Below are 17330 nucleotides of genomic sequence, written 5' to 3' on the forward strand. Positions count from 1 at the left end.
CTGTCCCAGTCTTCTTCCAGACAGACCCTGCCCTTTCCTTTATGTCGCCCTGTCTGTGGGTTCTGTTGAGAATTGAGGAGACTTGACAATGGAAATCTTTCCCCACCGCCTGCAGTGCTGACCCTCCGGTTCCTCCTGCTTGGGAGTGTATGTGAGTACAATCCAATCTGGGCTTGACATTTGTTTTTGCGGGATGGCGTTTCTGCTTTCTCATCTTGTTTGGAGTCCTCCATAATGCAATGACCAGGGAGGGAGGAAGCAGATGAATAATTGATTGGCCCATCTCAAGCAGCTGCTGTGCACTAATAAATCACAGAGGGGCGCTTTATTTGTGATAATGTGGCGTTCTTTGTTATAGTATATGTTCTCTTCGTTATCTAACAGCGGGAATTCGTTGAAGGTTTTTATTTCAGCTGTGTATGCATAAAAAAAAAATATTCTGCTGTGCTCTAATTCTTTGCTGCTTCCTCCAGCAGCCCACTCAGTTCTCCATTTTGGCTCTGAGCTGGCTGCCGGCTGGGCTCTGTGGCAGGTGGGCATCTCTGCTGCAGTCTGAGGGCTGGGCTCTGCAATCAGCCTTACATGCTCTTTTGTTTCGAGGATTAGGGGGATCTTTGATTGCATGTCTGATCTGAATTTGTATAGAGTTTTGCAGCTGGGGAGCTCTCAGAGGCTCGTATAAATATGTCAGCCCATGACTACTTGTGCGATTGCACTGCAGCAACAGCTCTGAGAGGGATGCATCAGTCTTGCACCTCTGGCCTAAACAGTGAGCTGATGGGTCTTTTTATCCGTTGATGTCGTTGCTTCTTTAATTATGTTAAAAGGTTACTTTAATGAGAGTAGGTTATAGAGGTGTTGAGGTGATTTATTTATTTTTTCCCCCTTCCTCTCTGGCTGTTTTCACTGGGTCACTGAGAGGTTGCCAGATGGTCCTGGATGCTGCGCCAGAGGTCAGATACTTAGCAGTTGTTCCATGGCTGTGTCAGGGATTCAGATTTCTCTTAGTTTTCATACTCAATATAACGATCTTTAGACTGCCTTCTTGTTTGTATTTGAACAAAGGAAAGTGATAGCAGTGCATCTTCTGAAATGGATTAAAAATTGTATGTCTAGTTGGGCCAGATACAGGATGACATTTGAACCCAGATTTGATCATGTGGCAATAAAAAAAGAACAATCATGGACTCTGGTTTTTAAATTCAGTGCTCCCTCTTATAACACTAACCAAGAAGCAAACCATAAATGCAGTGTTCAGGGCAAGAGTATCTAATGAGGAAATCCAAAAAACAAAAACAAAAATTAGTAGTTTCAGTCAGAAAATAATTTAATAATAATATCTCTAAAACTTGTTTTTTTGTTGTTGTTTTTGTGATTATATATACGTTAGCAAAAATGTAGAATTTCAGATTATTATCACCTTTTGCTCTTTGCAGTGACACGCAGACAAACACAGGTCAATATTAGCTGGTTGATTACAGGTAGATTGTGTGTACCAGTACAGCTGCAGTCAGAGACATTAACCAATGTAGTTTTAAAGCAATGCAGCAGTAATATGAGTGCTGTGTGTAACAACATAGGAGACGATACATAAATGTGTCTGTACAATGATCGCAGCAATATGAGTGGTGCTGTTTTTATGTTTTACAACATAACTGAGATTTGTCATTTTTTGAAAGTTAATCATTGTTCTAAATAAGTCAATTAGTCTTTCTTGTAAGTGAGGAAAAGCCTTCTTTCAGGCAGTTCAGTGATGGTGGGTAGCAACAGGTGGGGGAGGGGCACCATTGTGTCACATTATGCTCTGTGATCAGAGAAAACACTGGTCACTCCAGCACTTTCTCTGGAATGTAATTAAATTACTTTTGAACCATAGTTGAGGATTTTAATAGCTTTGAGACACAAGTTTGGACCTTTAAGATGCTCATTGTCTCTTATATAACTCATAAATCCTTGATTGAACTTCCTTGCAGTTTAACTGGACTCAATCTGTCCATCCATACATGCATACATACATACTGGTTTTCCTTGCAAGAGCCAAGTCGCCATCTTGATTTAAATAAAATGAGTGGGTAACAACAAAGGAGACGATACATAAATGTGTCTGTACAATGACTTTTGATCACATCACCTGGATTAGTTAACATTTAAAGGAAATTAAGTCAGGATTTAATGTTTTTATCCTGATGAAAAGCTGTTTCACCTGTCTAAATCATTTTAACATGCACTTGTTTTATAATTCTTCTGTAATTTGTGGCAGCATGAGTTGTTTAGTTATTTCAAAAATGACAACGCTCATTACAAAATATGCCAGAGTTAGCCATAAAGACAAGTATCAAGAATAATTGAGGGTTATGAAATCAATAAAAAGAAACATATTTATTGATGAAGATAATTGACATTTGTGATTATGTTAAATTAAACAAAACAAATACATGTTATATCTTAAGTTAATCAAAGGCTATGTAAAATATACCTCTCACTTTGGATCAATAAATTTGAGCTTTGCCACACCACCAAGCAAACATATTTTCAAATAAATCTTTAATTTCTCTTATCATTCAGCCATTGAAGTAATTTATCCAAAAGTTTAAATTATATTTTCTTCTACTTTACACACTGACCCTCTGTAATTGAATGTTTTGGCTAGCAATTGTCATTTTATTTCCACAGGACAAGATAATATATTATAAACACTGAAATGTGGCTCACAATCAGATGATCCACAATAGTTCTGTTGTTTCTACAGGTGTGTGAATGTTGCAGGCACTGCTGATGCATTGATTGACCTTTTCTAGAGTCTGCGGTGCATGTTGTGCCTGCAGACGCATGGCCAACATGCCGCATTATCTTCTGCCACTGTTTATAGGGGGGAGCATGGAGTGATATTTGCCAATGTGAAGCTGTCACTTTGTCATATCTCTACTCAGAGGCTGTTACAGTTTATCAACCTTACAGGGAAGATTACTTAGAATGTAAAATTTAAAGTGAATACGTAGAATAAATTGGCAGCATTGGCAGTAATATATAATGCATTCAATGTCCTTGCAGTTAGTGAATAAAAACTCTGTGCTCAGTTTTTTCAAATTGATCTCTTTGAAAATAATTTGACAAAGAGAAGTCTATAGTTTTGCATAGTCTTGAGACCTTGACCTGTCACACCACAGGTTGTTTTCTGCCATTTAATGAAAAACTAACATTCATACTGACGTTCTTGTTTGTGGCCTTTCTGACAGAGACTGATGTATTCAGACAGATTCCTTCAACTGGTGCAGTGAAGCGGAAGCAGCAGGGCTACTTAGTTTTTGTCCAAGTTACTGTGTGTTATGTGAATAATGACTGATGAGTCATCATGGAGCTTTAGCGCCCCTGATGCCCTCTCAGCCGTCTCTTTTTAATAAAAGGAAGAAGGAAAAAAAAATGGTGGGCAACTTTCAAACGTCACCAACAGTTCCTGTTCACTGGATTGTTGTCGATATCACAAATGAAACAATGAAGTCAGTATGCTAGAGCTGCATTTAAATGAGGTTGCCTGTTGGTGAATACTTCTCTTTAATACAGTGGGATTTAAAGCTTAAACAAAATAGTTAGAGCATTACTGCTGACAAGGGACTTTAGGTAAATAGAGAGCACTTCCTGAGCTGCCTTTCCCACTTTAATCTGCCTGACTAGCTGTGTAATGCACTGCAGCCTTCTTTATACCTAGAAACTATCCGTCAACAGACGTCCGTAAGCAGACTGCAGGAACAATTACTGCATGAAGACATGGGAGCAAGTGGCTGAAACATAAACTGCAGTCTATTTTTAAACCCTCATCTTGACAGCATATCACAGAGGGCCAACACTTCTGATTTCAGGTCAGTGAGGCTTTTGGCAAAGTTTGCTTGACCAGTACAAAGCCAACAGCTGAAACAAACTGTCCCAGGTTTCTGTTCTGCTGTGCTACACAACAACAAGGATAAATATCCTAATAAGTAAATTGTTAAAATATTTATTAGGGGTGCACAAAAACATATGAGTCCACCAATGTTAGTAATTTCTTTTGAACATAAAACACAAAAGTGCCAGCCCCATAACTAAAAATTGGCTTTGTATCGATGTGGCTAGCTGGGCACCATTTTAGCTCTACATATATGTAGCTAACTATCTATCTAGCAGGCTAATCCCTATTGTTTATTATTGCACACTACTCATTGAATGTAATTCCATGGTTTTCTTACACACAAATTCATTTGACTTGTATCGGGTCTAGAAGAACACAATTACTTGTGTTGTGAAAACTAAAAGAGAGCCACCATTCCTTCGTGTTAATGTAACAGTGTGAAAACACCATTAATAGAATAGGGGCTGGTCAGGAAACAGTTTTAAATAAAAATACATAGATTGTATTGTATATTTCTCTATTTTAACGTTTGAAACGTTGTTTCATGTCTACTACATACTGTCAGAGCCTTCCAAACACAGCTTTTCTTCTCTAGAAACTTAAAGACAGTACTTATTGATGCTTTCAAAAAATGACAAAAGTGTATAACAATCTACACAATAAACACTTACAACCCTGTTTTATTTGTGATAGTTTTATATGTTTTGCTTAATTCCATGTATCAAAATAACATGCATCCAATAGGTAACATCATGGTTTCTTTAATAGATGTAGTGTTGTTAGTGGTAATTGTTTGTAATTTTTAAATTAAAGTAATTTAAATGTTTTTGCTTTATTTTTGTGAATTACCTCAATTGCAGTTTATTTTTCCTATCACATGGTTGTAACCTCAAAATAAGACAAATGGAATTAAAAATTAATTATTTACCATTAAAAATGACAGACATGTTACATAGTGTATGGTACAAAGTGATGATCTCTAGGGAAAGGTTTGTTTTAGTAGTTAATGTACTACAAAGATGGAGATTGCATGTCCAGCCTGACAAAGCAGATCCAACCACATTAGGTTGACCTCTCTGCTTTCTGTGATTATGGAATAATTTTCATAGAGCTGATAGAAACCTGTTTCAATAAAATAGTGTTAAGTACACAAACAACTTATTTCACACACAAAACCACCCTAGAATCCAGCTTTTGAGCGTATCTTTACCTTATCTGTTCTAAGGAGAACCATAGTGCATTTAACATTTTCTGTGCAGATGAAGAGTTTATCTTTTTCCTAGATTTAAGCTGAATGAACTCAATGGTGTCATCTAAATGTGTTAGACCCATTAATCCAGATGGCAGTCAGGACCTGACCCCGCAGGAGGGCGTTAAGCCACTTAACTGTAAATACAGGGAGAGAGTGCCAAACAATACTTTGAATCCAAACAGCTGAATTGGCAAACATTTGCCTTCTGTGCATGCTAATAGAGTTCACACATGAATTTGCATTTGAAGTATTAAAGTAGGTCTGTATACACATTTGTTGTCTATAAAACCAGGTTGATAGTACTATGACTCTAGTTTTTTGTTTTGGTGCCACTGTTGATATATCTGGAAATGTCATTAACTAGCTCACTTAGAACAATGATTGTAAACTTAATCATTTGCACTGATTTTTAATTTATTCACATTTTTTAGTTAGCTTTTCTTTTAGTACACTGGAACCATCTAAGGCCTGCTGTCAGGCAGAGACTGTTTTTAAAGAAAGATGATCTTTCTGTGGTGAGGCGAGTGGGAGGAACCCAGCCAAGAAGGGCTGCTGGGAGAACCGAGGAGCGGTGAGGGAAGGGAAGCGAAGGTGGGGGAGATGGTCGCAGTCCAAAAGGGTGTGCGGCCAGCGAGTCGAGAGGGGGGAGGAGCCTGAAGGGCTTTGGCTCATCAAGCTTCCTCCTGATGTCACTGTCCATGCTGCAGGGAAAACAGCACGGGGAGAGGGGGACTTCTAGAGGAGACGAGGAAAGGGGGGTCTTACGGGGTTGGGCGAGGTCTTGTTGTGTGGACAGTGAAAGGGACTCTGCTTCTAATCACTTGGGAAGCAGAAACAATCGAGTCTGTGTGCCTGAGAAAATCCTCCAGTCGCAAGATGTCTGTGGCCAAGATGAAGCCTTCTGACTCTGAGTGCATTTATATAACTGAGGGAAAAAATGGCAATGATGAAACATGAAGTATGAAGCGTAGCTGTGAGCAGAGCTGCTGCCATTGTGTTGGAGGCTGTTTTTGCCTTTGCTGCAGGGAGGAACAGCTGCATTTGAGGCCCGCTTGCTGGAGTGAGACAGGCAGCGCAGTTCACAGAGCGTCTCCCCGTCAACGCGGCAGGCAGACAGGTGGTTCCTGAACTCTGCCTGGTACGAGTCAGGGGAAGGAACTGGAAGGAATTTGGGTTGGAATTTTTTTTTTTTAAACTTCCTTTTTCTTACTCTCAAAGAAAAAGATCTTATGCATTTAAAGCAAAAGTAGGATGGAAAAGTGTACCAAGCTTTAACTTTCTGCTTGGATATGAGCCAAATGAGATTTTCAGGGATGTCAAGTAAACAATCATCAACTAAAATTTTACCAAGAAATCAGATTGAAACTAATGAGGTCATGGACCCAGACTCATTCTATTGCACAGCGGTAAGCAGGATGGGCTTGTTCTATTCATTTCCTTAAACGCTGCAGATTTGACCTCATTTCATTTTTGCAATGTGTGCAATATCACAGATGACTTCTTGGACTTTAAATCTGGAAGCCTGTTATATTTTAGTTGCCATGCATTAAAACTCTGCTTCTCAGTAACGCATTTAGCCAATTGAACTGGACCTTTACTATCATTCAGGTCCATATCTGATATCGATCCTAGTGACCAAGCTCGTAAACCTCAGGGAAAGTAGTTGGCACATAATGATGATGACGTTGATGATGATGGAAAAGAGATTAGTAAAGAATATTAATAAAGAGGTTTATCCTTACAATGTCTTATTTTTTTTTACATTCTTAGCCATTAACTTATTTTCTGTCAGATGGAGGAATTTCATGTTTTATTTTTAGTAATACAAGTAATAACAACAGAATATTATTTGGGTCTAGTTTTCATTTATAATGTTGTTGCATTAAGTCAACCATGATGATTTTATAATGTATAGTTCATTCTAATATTGACATTACTTGTTTTTGTACAGATGAGTTTAATTCTTATGGTTTCTTATGTACATTTTGTGAGTTTAATAAAAATTTGATAGTGTTGGAACTAAAAAAGCTAAAACTGCTTGTCGTTCTTTTGTCATTTTTTTATTTTTTAGTATTTCTATGAGTAAAAATAAGTAGTTGGACATTTACCAAACTGTGCTGCTTTTATTAGTCTGATAAAGTGAGACGTGTCCTACTAATATTAAAGACAAAGGGAGGATGGGGGAGGAAGTAGTTACTAATTCCCCTTTTTCTTTGCTTTTTCTCTCAAACTGTGACCTGAAATCTGATTCAGATGTGAAATATAGATTGATGCTTTCATAACTGTTCTCACTGGTGTCCACGATACAGCAGTATGTTTTCAGATTGGATTTAATCCTTTGTGATGCTTGTGTACGACGTGACAGATGTACTACACATCATAGACATACAGAGTTAATCTGTGCTTGGCCCAGTGATACGGTTTCATCTGAGCAGTGACCCAGCGTGACAGCCTCTTATCTGAACTTCATATAAATAATAAAACTGGCGCAGCGTATGGCAAATTCTTACCAGGAATCAAACATGAGATGCATTGTAACAGATTTACATAACATGACATATTTGTGCAGACCAGTTTGAGGTCATTGTTGTGCTCTGTGGTTTAAATCACATGCTTTTTTTCTGCTTTCAATTTTTGGAATTTTTCACATTGCAAGTCAAATGATCTTTGACTGAAAGTCTTAAATGTCTGACTAAGTTTGTTTAGAGAGGAGGAGCATAAAGTGCCAGCTGTTACAGTATTTAAGGGAGGATTTATAATCCCAGCATAACCATGAGTCACTTCCTCCTCGCTTTGTTGAAGCAAACACTCCCTCCTCACCCTGTATGGATGGTTTTTTTCAAGGTTTTTCTTAACATTTCCTCTGTTTCTTCCTCTTTGTGTATGCAGGTTAAGTGGTCTTCCCTCGCCCCCTCCACCTTTGAATGTCACTCATCATGGCTAAGCGTGAGACCGGCAGCACCAGCCCCGTGGTCAGGCAGATAGACAAGCAATTCCTGGTCTGCAGCATCTGTTTGGACCGGTATCACAACCCCAAGGTTCTGCCCTGCCTGCATACGTTCTGTGAGAAGTAAGATCTCTGTCATTCAGATACGATTTTACCTTTGTGTTGAAGTGACTGGTAAACTGATTAATATGACAGCAAAAGCATTTTATATTCAGGGTTCCTTTTCTCCCTTTCTTTCTTCTATCTTCCTTTTGTCTCTGATTTTATTTTTATTTTTTTGTTTTCCAATGTTCTTCCTCTTTTCCTTCCTTGTTTGACTTTTTCCTTTGTTACTTTCTTGTGTGTTTGCTTTCTTTGTTACCCTTACCTTGCTTTTGTGCTTCTTTCCCCTACTTTTCTCCCTTATTTCCTTCTTTTATTTTCTTCTTTGTATCCTTTCTTTTCTTCCCTCTTTCATTGATTTTCCCCCCTACCTTTTTTCTTATTTATTTTCTTTCCAATGTTCTTCCCCTTTTCCTTCATTCCTTTGTATCTTTCTGTCCCTTTTTCTCATTTTATTTTGTTTGCCTCCTGCTTTTGCCAACCATCTTTCCTTCCTCTGCCTTTCCTTCCTTCTTTCCACATTTTAATTTTTCTTTTGTTAGTTTCTTTCCTGTGTCTTTACCTTACTTGTTGCCCTATCTTCTTATTTTTATGCCCTTCTGTTTTCCCATGCTTTCGCTCCTCCTTTATGCTTTTCCTTCCAGTCTGTCTTTTGCAGATTATTTAAAACATGTAGTTCACAGTGAACAGTTTTGTTTTACCATTTTAAAATTGACTTAAGGAGCTGAGAGCTCTGGACATTTGTGTATAGAAACGTCTGGGTGTTTCGTCATATAATACTTTAGGAACCCTTTAATTATTGAAGATTAACAGATAAAACTATGTTCTCTAGATTACTAGTTTATGGCTTATTGCTTAGCTTCTGAGATTAGCAAAAACAATAGTAACAATGATTCATGTCTGAGTGTCCCTCCTGTCTTTGTTTTTCTTGTAGATGTCTACAGAACTACATCCCTCCCCAGTCTTTGACACTGTCCTGTCCAGTATGCAGACAGACGTCTATCTTGCCGGAGAAGGGTGTGGCGGCCCTTCAGAACAACTTCTTCATCACAAACCTAATGGAAGTGTTACAGCGAGACACAGAATGCAGTCGAGCCGAGGCGTGTAATGTACTGGAGTCAGCCAACGCAGCCTCGACCTGTCAACCCCTTTCTTGCCCCAATCATGAAGGAAAGGTAAACCCCAATAAAAATGAACAAAACAGAACTTTTCCACTTTTGTAAAATTGGCTTTGAGGAACTTGTTGCTATTTTGTCCCCATGCTCTATTGCTCCCTCTGTAGGTAATGGAGTTTTACTGTGAATCATGTGAGACAGCCATGTGTCTGGAGTGCACAGAGGGGGAACACAGGGAACATGTGACCGTTCCTCTGAGGGATGTGCTGGAGCAGCATAAGTCGGTTCTTAAAAATCAGTTGGACACTGTGCGCAACAGGTAGGATTTTAAGGGATTTGATAAATCACAAGTTAAAGATTTACTTCAGAATTTAGAAATACTTTACATCAGAAACTTTTTAACCTGTGCTCACCTTTTTTTCTGGAAGATTACCTCAGCTGACTGCTGCCATCGGGCTGGTCAATGACATCTCCAAGCAGCTAACGGAGAGGAAAAACGAGGCAGTGACTGATATTAGTAATACTTTTGACGAGCTTGAGAAGGCATTGCACCAACGCAAGACTGCTCTCATTACAGAGGTGGAAAACATCTGCAGCACCAAGCAGAAGGTCAGAGAGCTATGATTAGTGTGATTTGCGTCAGGGCAGAAGACAGATATGCTGTAATTTTAAGCACATTAGCTCAAGCAATGTGTGCCTTACTACAGCATTTTTCAGAAGTATTCATATCACTTTATTTATTTTTTCCAGATTTTGTCACATTAGAACCACAAACCTTGGGGTATTTTGGGGGGAATTTATAGTTGCACAGAATTGCTAAGTAGAATGAAAAAGAGATAAGTAAACGTCTAAAAAGTCTCATTCAGCTGCCAAGAGTCTGTCATACTTATTCACACTGAAAGTTTTGCTCAATTTTTTTTTCAAGGTAACTGTGAAATCACTGTTTTTTTTTTAAAGATAAAATCCCATTGAAATCCATTGAAGTTTGTGGTTTGAAAACATATCCAGGGCACTGTATGGGCTTACGTCTCAAAATCTGTCCATGTTGATTCATCTTTAGGTGCTTCAAACCCAGCTGACTTCTTTGCTTCAGGGCAAAGAGAACATTGAAAGCAGCTGTAGCTTCACGGAACATGCTCTTAGCCATGGCAGCGCCACCGAGATCCTTCTGGTTCAGAAGCAAATGGGCGAGCGGGTCAGCGCTCTGGCGAGACACAGCTTCCCTGAGCATCCTCATGAAAATTTACATCTAGAATGCCAGGTAGAGACGGACGGACTGAGACGTTCTATTCAGAACCTGGGGGTCCTCATCACAACGGGGGCCGTGGGCCATACAAGCGTCGCCACTGGCGAAGGCCTGCGACACGCAATCGTCGGCCAGCACACCACCATTACGGTCACTACCAAAGACAAGGATGGAGAACTGGTGAAATCTGGGAATGCTGTTCTGAAGGCAGAAATAGTTTCTGCAGATGGAGTTTGCACTGAAGCTGAGGTGGTGGACAACAAAAATGGCACCTACGAGGTCGGGTACTCCCTCCGATCCGAGGGAGAATTCACCTTCTCTCTGCTGCTATATGAACAGCCTGTGAGGGGGAGTCCGTTCCGCCTCCGGGCCGTCAAACCGTCAGATGTCCTGCAGTCTCCGGAGGATGTGAAGAGAAGAGTGAAGTCCCCAAGCGGAGGAGGGGGCCATGTCCGTCAGAAGGCTGTACGCAGGCCTTCCAGCATGTATAGCACCACCAAGAAAAAGGAGAACCCAATAGAGGACGAGCTGATCTACAGAGTTGGTGGGTGGAAAACTGTTAACTCTATTGTTGCATGATGGTTTACACATATGAACAGATTTGTATAATCTGAGCACCATGCAGCTGAATGGAAATGTACAGCTTGAAGGGTGCATAAATAACCCAAGGTTTTGTTCTCATGGCAGGGACAAGAGGGCGGGACAAAGGAGAGTTCACAAATCTTCAGGGCATTTCAGCCTCCAGTAATGGTCGCATCGTGGTGGCAGACAGCAACAACCAGTGCATACAGGTCATTGTTTACTATAATCCTGACATAGTTACGCTGAGCTCTTACCCCCAGTTACAACTTGTGAAGCGAACTTCATGTTTTAATGTGGCCGCTGCTCACATCAACATTATTAAGAAGTGGATGTAAAAGTGCATCTAAAATCAATGTTATATGTAGCGCTTGCAACTCTAAACTGAACATTTTTAAGTGGTCTATACGAAAAGTAAAGCTTAAAAGGATGTTTATAAGAACTATTACAAACAATTTATACGGGTGACGCCATTTTGAAATTCTAACCAACTATAATGCTGTTACCAGGGAACAGCATTATCCGTGTTTCTACATCCAAGGTAATAGGAAGGCAGCATTCGTCGCCGGTTATTACCTCCAGCAATTTTGAATTACAGGGTGTCTCCACATCCTTAAAGTCTTAAATCCATGCATTTAAAAGTAAGACCTTAAAATGTCCGAGAAATTTCGCCTTACTTGCATATATTAATTATAAGTCTCAAATTTTGTTGTGGAGTGGTTCTCGCATATTCTATGTTTTTGGTTGTTTTTGTTCTTTCTCGCGAGACTTTTCTGTCAACAAAACAGAAAAAATTTTGCATTTTGTGACCGGAGAAGACAGAAGCTAGGTGCTAACCTAGCTAGCGAGCTAGCTTGCTGTTTTGCGTCGATCTTGAGTACATTTATTGTCGGTTGGCATGACGACGTTCGTCTTCGCCACTGACTCACTTCTGTCTCCTACCCCTGCAGTCCCTGCAGAAACCCTGAGTTGTATTTTTATTTGTGTAGGTGTTCTCCAACGACGGCCAGTTTAAGATGAGGTTTGGTGTGCGAGGTCGATCTCCGGGACAGTTACAACGTCCCACGGGAGTAACGGTGGACATGAACGGAGACATAATAGTGGCCGACTATGATAACAGATGGATTAGCATTTTCTCCTCGGACGGGAAGTTTAAGGTGAGCAGTGTTTGACAGCCATTTTTTTTAAATATACACTTAAGTGAATAATACAAGCTAAGTGATAAAAATATCTCTTTGACTGACCCATCCGCAGAGTAAAATCGGTGCTGGGAGATTGATGGGACCCAAAGGTGTGGCTGTGGATAAAAATGGACACATAATCGCTGTTGACAACAAAGCCTGCTGTGTTTTCATCTTCCAATCAAATGGGAAGCTGGTGACAAAGTTTGGAGCTAGAGGAACCTCAGAGCGACACTTTGCAGGTATTTTCTACTGTTCTATGCAAAGTGTGACTGTTTAAAAATTACTGCAGAAGGAAATGCACTTCAAAATGAAGCCGCATGATATGGGCCAGATTTACTCATGTCTCTAAAGTTTCATATTAAAAGTGCTTCAGTGATCAGCATGCTGCCGTTTAAGGTTGGGGTCTAAATAGATTTCTGCATGTTTAATTTTTGAACTAAATATCCACAATCTGCTTATACATCTTGGAAGTTTTCAAATTTTGCCTGAACATGGCTTCCAACTGCTACTTTTTATTGGGATTTTATGTGATAGACAAACACAAAGTAGCTGAGAATTGTGGAGTGGAAGAAAAAAAATTATTCATGGCTGTTTATACCCTAAGTAAAATCAAGTTCAAAACTCAACTAAATAGTAAAATCCATAATCCCCCTATATAGTTTATGGAGAAGTTATTAAGAAATCAATCAGAGAAGCATCCCGGAGGCCTATGGTGACTTCTGAGGAGCTGTAAAGAGCCACAGCTTGGGTGTGAGGATCTGTTGGCGGCATCATTCTGTGGTCTGTGGATTATGATCAATGGAGCACTTCTGGAAGAAAATATGAAAAATTCTGGAAAAGGTTTGAGACCTGGGACAAATGTTTTCCTCCCTACACGACAACAACACTAACCAAACAGAATAAGAATGGATTTATTCTTATTGAGCCAATCTATGGCAAGACTTGAAAACTGATGTTCACAGGTTGATTTTCATGCAATCTTATGAATGTTGAACTATTTTGCATAGAAAAATTGGCAAAAAAGTTGGTTTCTAGTTGAGATGTACTGTTAAAGACATGCAGTTAATGACTGGGAAAGGAGTTTAAAACTATTTTTGAAAACTGTACATTTTATTTCTTTCTACATTGTAAAATCCACTGCTTTGTGTTGACCTATCACATAAAATCCCAAACAACTATATTGATGTTTGTGGTTGCAACACAACACTGTAGAAAAGTTCAAGTTGTATAAATAATTTAGTAAGTCCTATGCTTTCTGTTTTCCTAACTCATAACCGATCCAGTAAGAGGCATACATTTTAAAGATACTAAAGCATGAAGCAGTATGCTGCGTTTGTGACTTGCTGAGATGCTGGAAAGATAACTATCGGGCATTTCAAGATTACACTCACATGTTCTTTAAATTTCTTTTCTCACTTCTTTTTTTCTTTTAGAGAAAAGTGGTGCAAACATTGCACTGGAATCAAAGCTTAGTAAATCTGGCCCTCTTTTCAGTAAGTAATGAATTCCACATTAGTCTGAACTGCAAGAAACTCAAACTTTTAAATGTTCATTCATCAGCTCTGTCACGTCACATCTTTTTCTATTTCACACCATCCGCTGTCTCTGAGATGACTCTCTTCTTTGTGTTTTTCAAAGTTTGTGGAACTTCCTCTTGTGTGTTGTTTGTCTGGTGACTCATAGTTATTCTTTCCCCTTTTTGTCTGCTGTACTGTTTTCAGGTCCTCACTTTGTGGCTGTTAACAACAAAAATGAGATTGTGGTAACAGACTTTCACAACCACTCAGTCAAGGTAAGGCACTCTTATGTCAGAACAGTACATGTCACACAAAACCTCACCTAAAACTTAAAGCTGATGTTGGATCTGTGAACATGCATCAACAGCATGAAAACAGTTCTATTTCCATGTTGGACTGAGTAAATAACATGACGGGTGCATATTTCAGATTTTTTTTTTTTTTTCGTGGAGCTTCTCTTACACAATTCTTGCTGCCTGTTTGATCACTCTTCTTATCAGAAATGAAAAAAAAACTAATTTAAATAGGTTATTTTTCCAGAATGGAAACAGCTTTTAAGGATAGTTCAGAAATTATGAACGGGGTGGAGGGTTTTCTTGTTTTAGTATTTAAGTTGTACTTTATAAAAACATTAGTCCAGCAGTTATCTAACCTGAATGGTTGGGCTCTTTTAAATTATGTTGGTATGTTTCTGTATTCTTCCTTATGTATGCATATTTCCTTTGATAAAAAAACAAAACACAGATTCTCTTTTCTTTTTCTTCTCCACATTTAATCCTGCTGACAGGTGTACAATGCTGATGGGGAGTTCCTGTTCAAATTTGGCTCCCACGGTGAGGGGAACGGCCAGTTCAACGCTCCAACAGGCGTGGCTGTTGATGCCAATGGAAACATCATTGTTGCAGACTGGGGCAACAGTCGCATCCAGGTTTGCTTCAGAATACAAACTGTAAAATCAAAAAGGGGAAATGATGTCAGTTGAATATTTGTTTTAAGGGCGGTCTCTTTGCTGTAGGTGTTTGACAGCTCAGGGTCTTTCCTCTCTTACATCAACACGTCAGCTGACCCGCTGTACGGCCCTCAGGGCTTGGCCCTAACATCTGACGGCCATGTGGCGGTGGCGGACTCCGGGAACCACTGCTTTAAAGTCTACCGCTACCTGCAGTAGAGACCCGAGACGGCCATTTCCTCAACTGGGAGCACTGACAACACAACAAATGTAATCCACAGGGTGCAATGATATTTCCAGTACAGCCTTTTGATGTGCACATCAGCATATTTCTCAGATATAACCGTCAAGTTGTTTCACCTTTTACGATGTGTATTGAGGGTTGATTCTCCTTTTAATTCAAGCTCAGTAATGTAGCATCCTCGGGACAAATGGTCACACAAATCTATGGATGTGCATTGTTGTGTGATATTATTCAACCAGGCTGTCGGTAACACTTTAAGATATAGGCTGAAATATTTAATCAGCTCAAACCTTTCCTGATGCATGAAATTTCTTTCTTTTTTTCCCTCCTCAGTTTCTAGGCAATGGGATAGTGCACATTAGCTGTTTTTACCTTAAAATGCTTACAGTGAAGTGAACAATGCTCTGCTTCTTTAGCAATGGAATGAAATGTAAACATTTCTCATTTACCACCATTATCATGAGTACCATCATCTGTGCATTGGTTTTGCTGTATGTACTGTATATACTGTACATGAATGTACATTGTGTATATTAAATCACTCTGTATGTAAGTGCTGTTTGATTTTGAAATGCGCAGTCTTTTTGCCTTTTCAGAGCGCAGTAAACAATGAAGGATTCTCGGACTTTTTACACGTGTGGCAGCTGTTGAAGGAGCTTTTGAACCGCATCCCCAGCACATGCATTAGAGATGAGTGTCATATAAATGCTTATTTAAGCAGCACAATTATCTTTTTTGTGTTCATTCATAGCTGTTTTAAAGGGAAAACTGATGTAAAATGCTAATTTATTTTATTTTCTATTAGCTCTGTCTTTACAGATTATTTTTCTAATTTTTTCTTTGCTTTTTTTTTTCTTAAATGTTTAATGGAGATTTCCCACTTAAAGCAGAATTCACAAGTCCAGAATTTGTGCAGATGTGCTGCTTATTTCCATGGCAAATTTGCTTTGAAATAAATCCACATCCAGCATTTGAATTTAAATTATGGCCTTTAATAAGCTAGTTAATACCTTTTTATTGAGCGCTGCTGTCTGACAATAACACTGCACCAAACTCAGGAGAGCCCTCAAAGTTTATACAAAAGTGTTAGAGACAATATTAGAAATATTTAATGTTTTATGCACAAAAATGTCAATTTGTTAAGCTAAAATGACTTAAATTTGGAAAATGGGATCTGAATTCTGTTTTAAGATGTTTACATATTTGTGGTTTTATAAAATATGATTTGTGTATTGCTGTTTATTAGATGGATTGGCTAGTGAACACATCAACGCTTAAGACTTCACTCAGAATGACGATTTTATAAGCTATCTGTCTTTTCTGCTCAAGTTCCTTCCGTCATGATGCCAAACTAAAATTCAAAAGCCAAGAGTTGTGTCAGAGGGTGTTGCTGCTAGTGCTGCCCCTGCTGTTCATTTGTTGTAATGCCAGATGTACTGCGGCAGAGAAGGATGATGTAGTCAAGACAGGCTCCTGGTTCCACTCAGTTATCCACAGCGCTATTTATCATCCAAGCACTGACTTTAGTCTTTCACTCTGTGGTGCTTTCTGAGCTCAAATATCACTGGTTTAATCTAATGGTTTTTTGTTTCCTTTTTTGTAATTATCTCAACCTGTTGTTTAAACTTGCCAAACAGAAGCAGTGACGTCTTTTAAGAGTCAAATGCTCGCCTTTTTAACTTTTATTTTTTGAAATGTGTTTCAGGTTTTTCACCTTTCCCATATTTTTGTTTTCTCTATGAATATGCACTGGTAATAAAAGCACATGGTTTACTGAACAATGGTAATGAATGTGACTGTTTGTTTTGCCTTTAGTACAATAAACTTATTCTTTACTGTAGTGAAGAGAGTTTAAAGGTGCAATAAATCCAAATAGCAAAAGATACATATTTTTTTTATAATTTGTAATGTTTGTGTACTATAAAATATAAACATTTCTTGGTGAGGCTCCTTTTGCATGAATAGTGATATAGATATTATGAGCATTGTGACACTCCTGGGGTGTTTCTCATCTCCTTGACAATATCCATCAACAGTATTTTGATTATATTGCAATCTCCTCCCCAAATTATGAGTCCCCCCCCTTTTTTTGTACCAGTTCTATCTTCCACTAAACTTACTATATCTATGCTTAGCTGCAACACTAAGAAAAGTCAGCTTCTTAGGTAATTACCGTTTGTAGCTTTACCCTCCTTGTGAAAGGGTGTCAATAGCTGGACAACTATCAAATCAGCAATCTTTTCTATTATATCGGTCATAACCTTTTTTTGAATGAGTTTATAATTTTGTGTTATTTTCTGTAAGCCACACAA

General features: G+C 38.9%; 1 protein-coding gene across 1 annotated transcript; it reads left to right on the forward strand.

Moving 5' to 3' along the window:
- LOC102233992 (tripartite motif-containing protein 3-like) lies at positions 1-16805 on the forward strand. Its single transcript, XM_005796812.3, has 13 exons — positions 1-151; positions 8025-8205; positions 9119-9359; positions 9467-9618; positions 9728-9908; positions 10360-11089; positions 11233-11336; positions 12114-12281; positions 12379-12547; positions 13742-13801; positions 14030-14100; positions 14613-14753; positions 14841-16805. Exons 2-13 carry the CDS (start codon positions 8060-8062, stop codon positions 14991-14993), a joined length of 2316 nt encoding a protein of 771 aa, XP_005796869.1. The 5' UTR covers positions 1-151; positions 8025-8059; the 3' UTR covers positions 14994-16805.
- The last annotated feature ends 525 nt before the right edge of the window (positions 16806-17330 follow it).

Source organism: Xiphophorus maculatus, chromosome 18 (genome assembly GCF_002775205.1).
Source record: "Xiphophorus maculatus strain JP 163 A chromosome 18, X_maculatus-5.0-male, whole genome shotgun sequence".
Classification (NCBI taxonomy): Eukaryota; Metazoa; Chordata; class Actinopteri; order Cyprinodontiformes; family Poeciliidae; genus Xiphophorus; species Xiphophorus maculatus.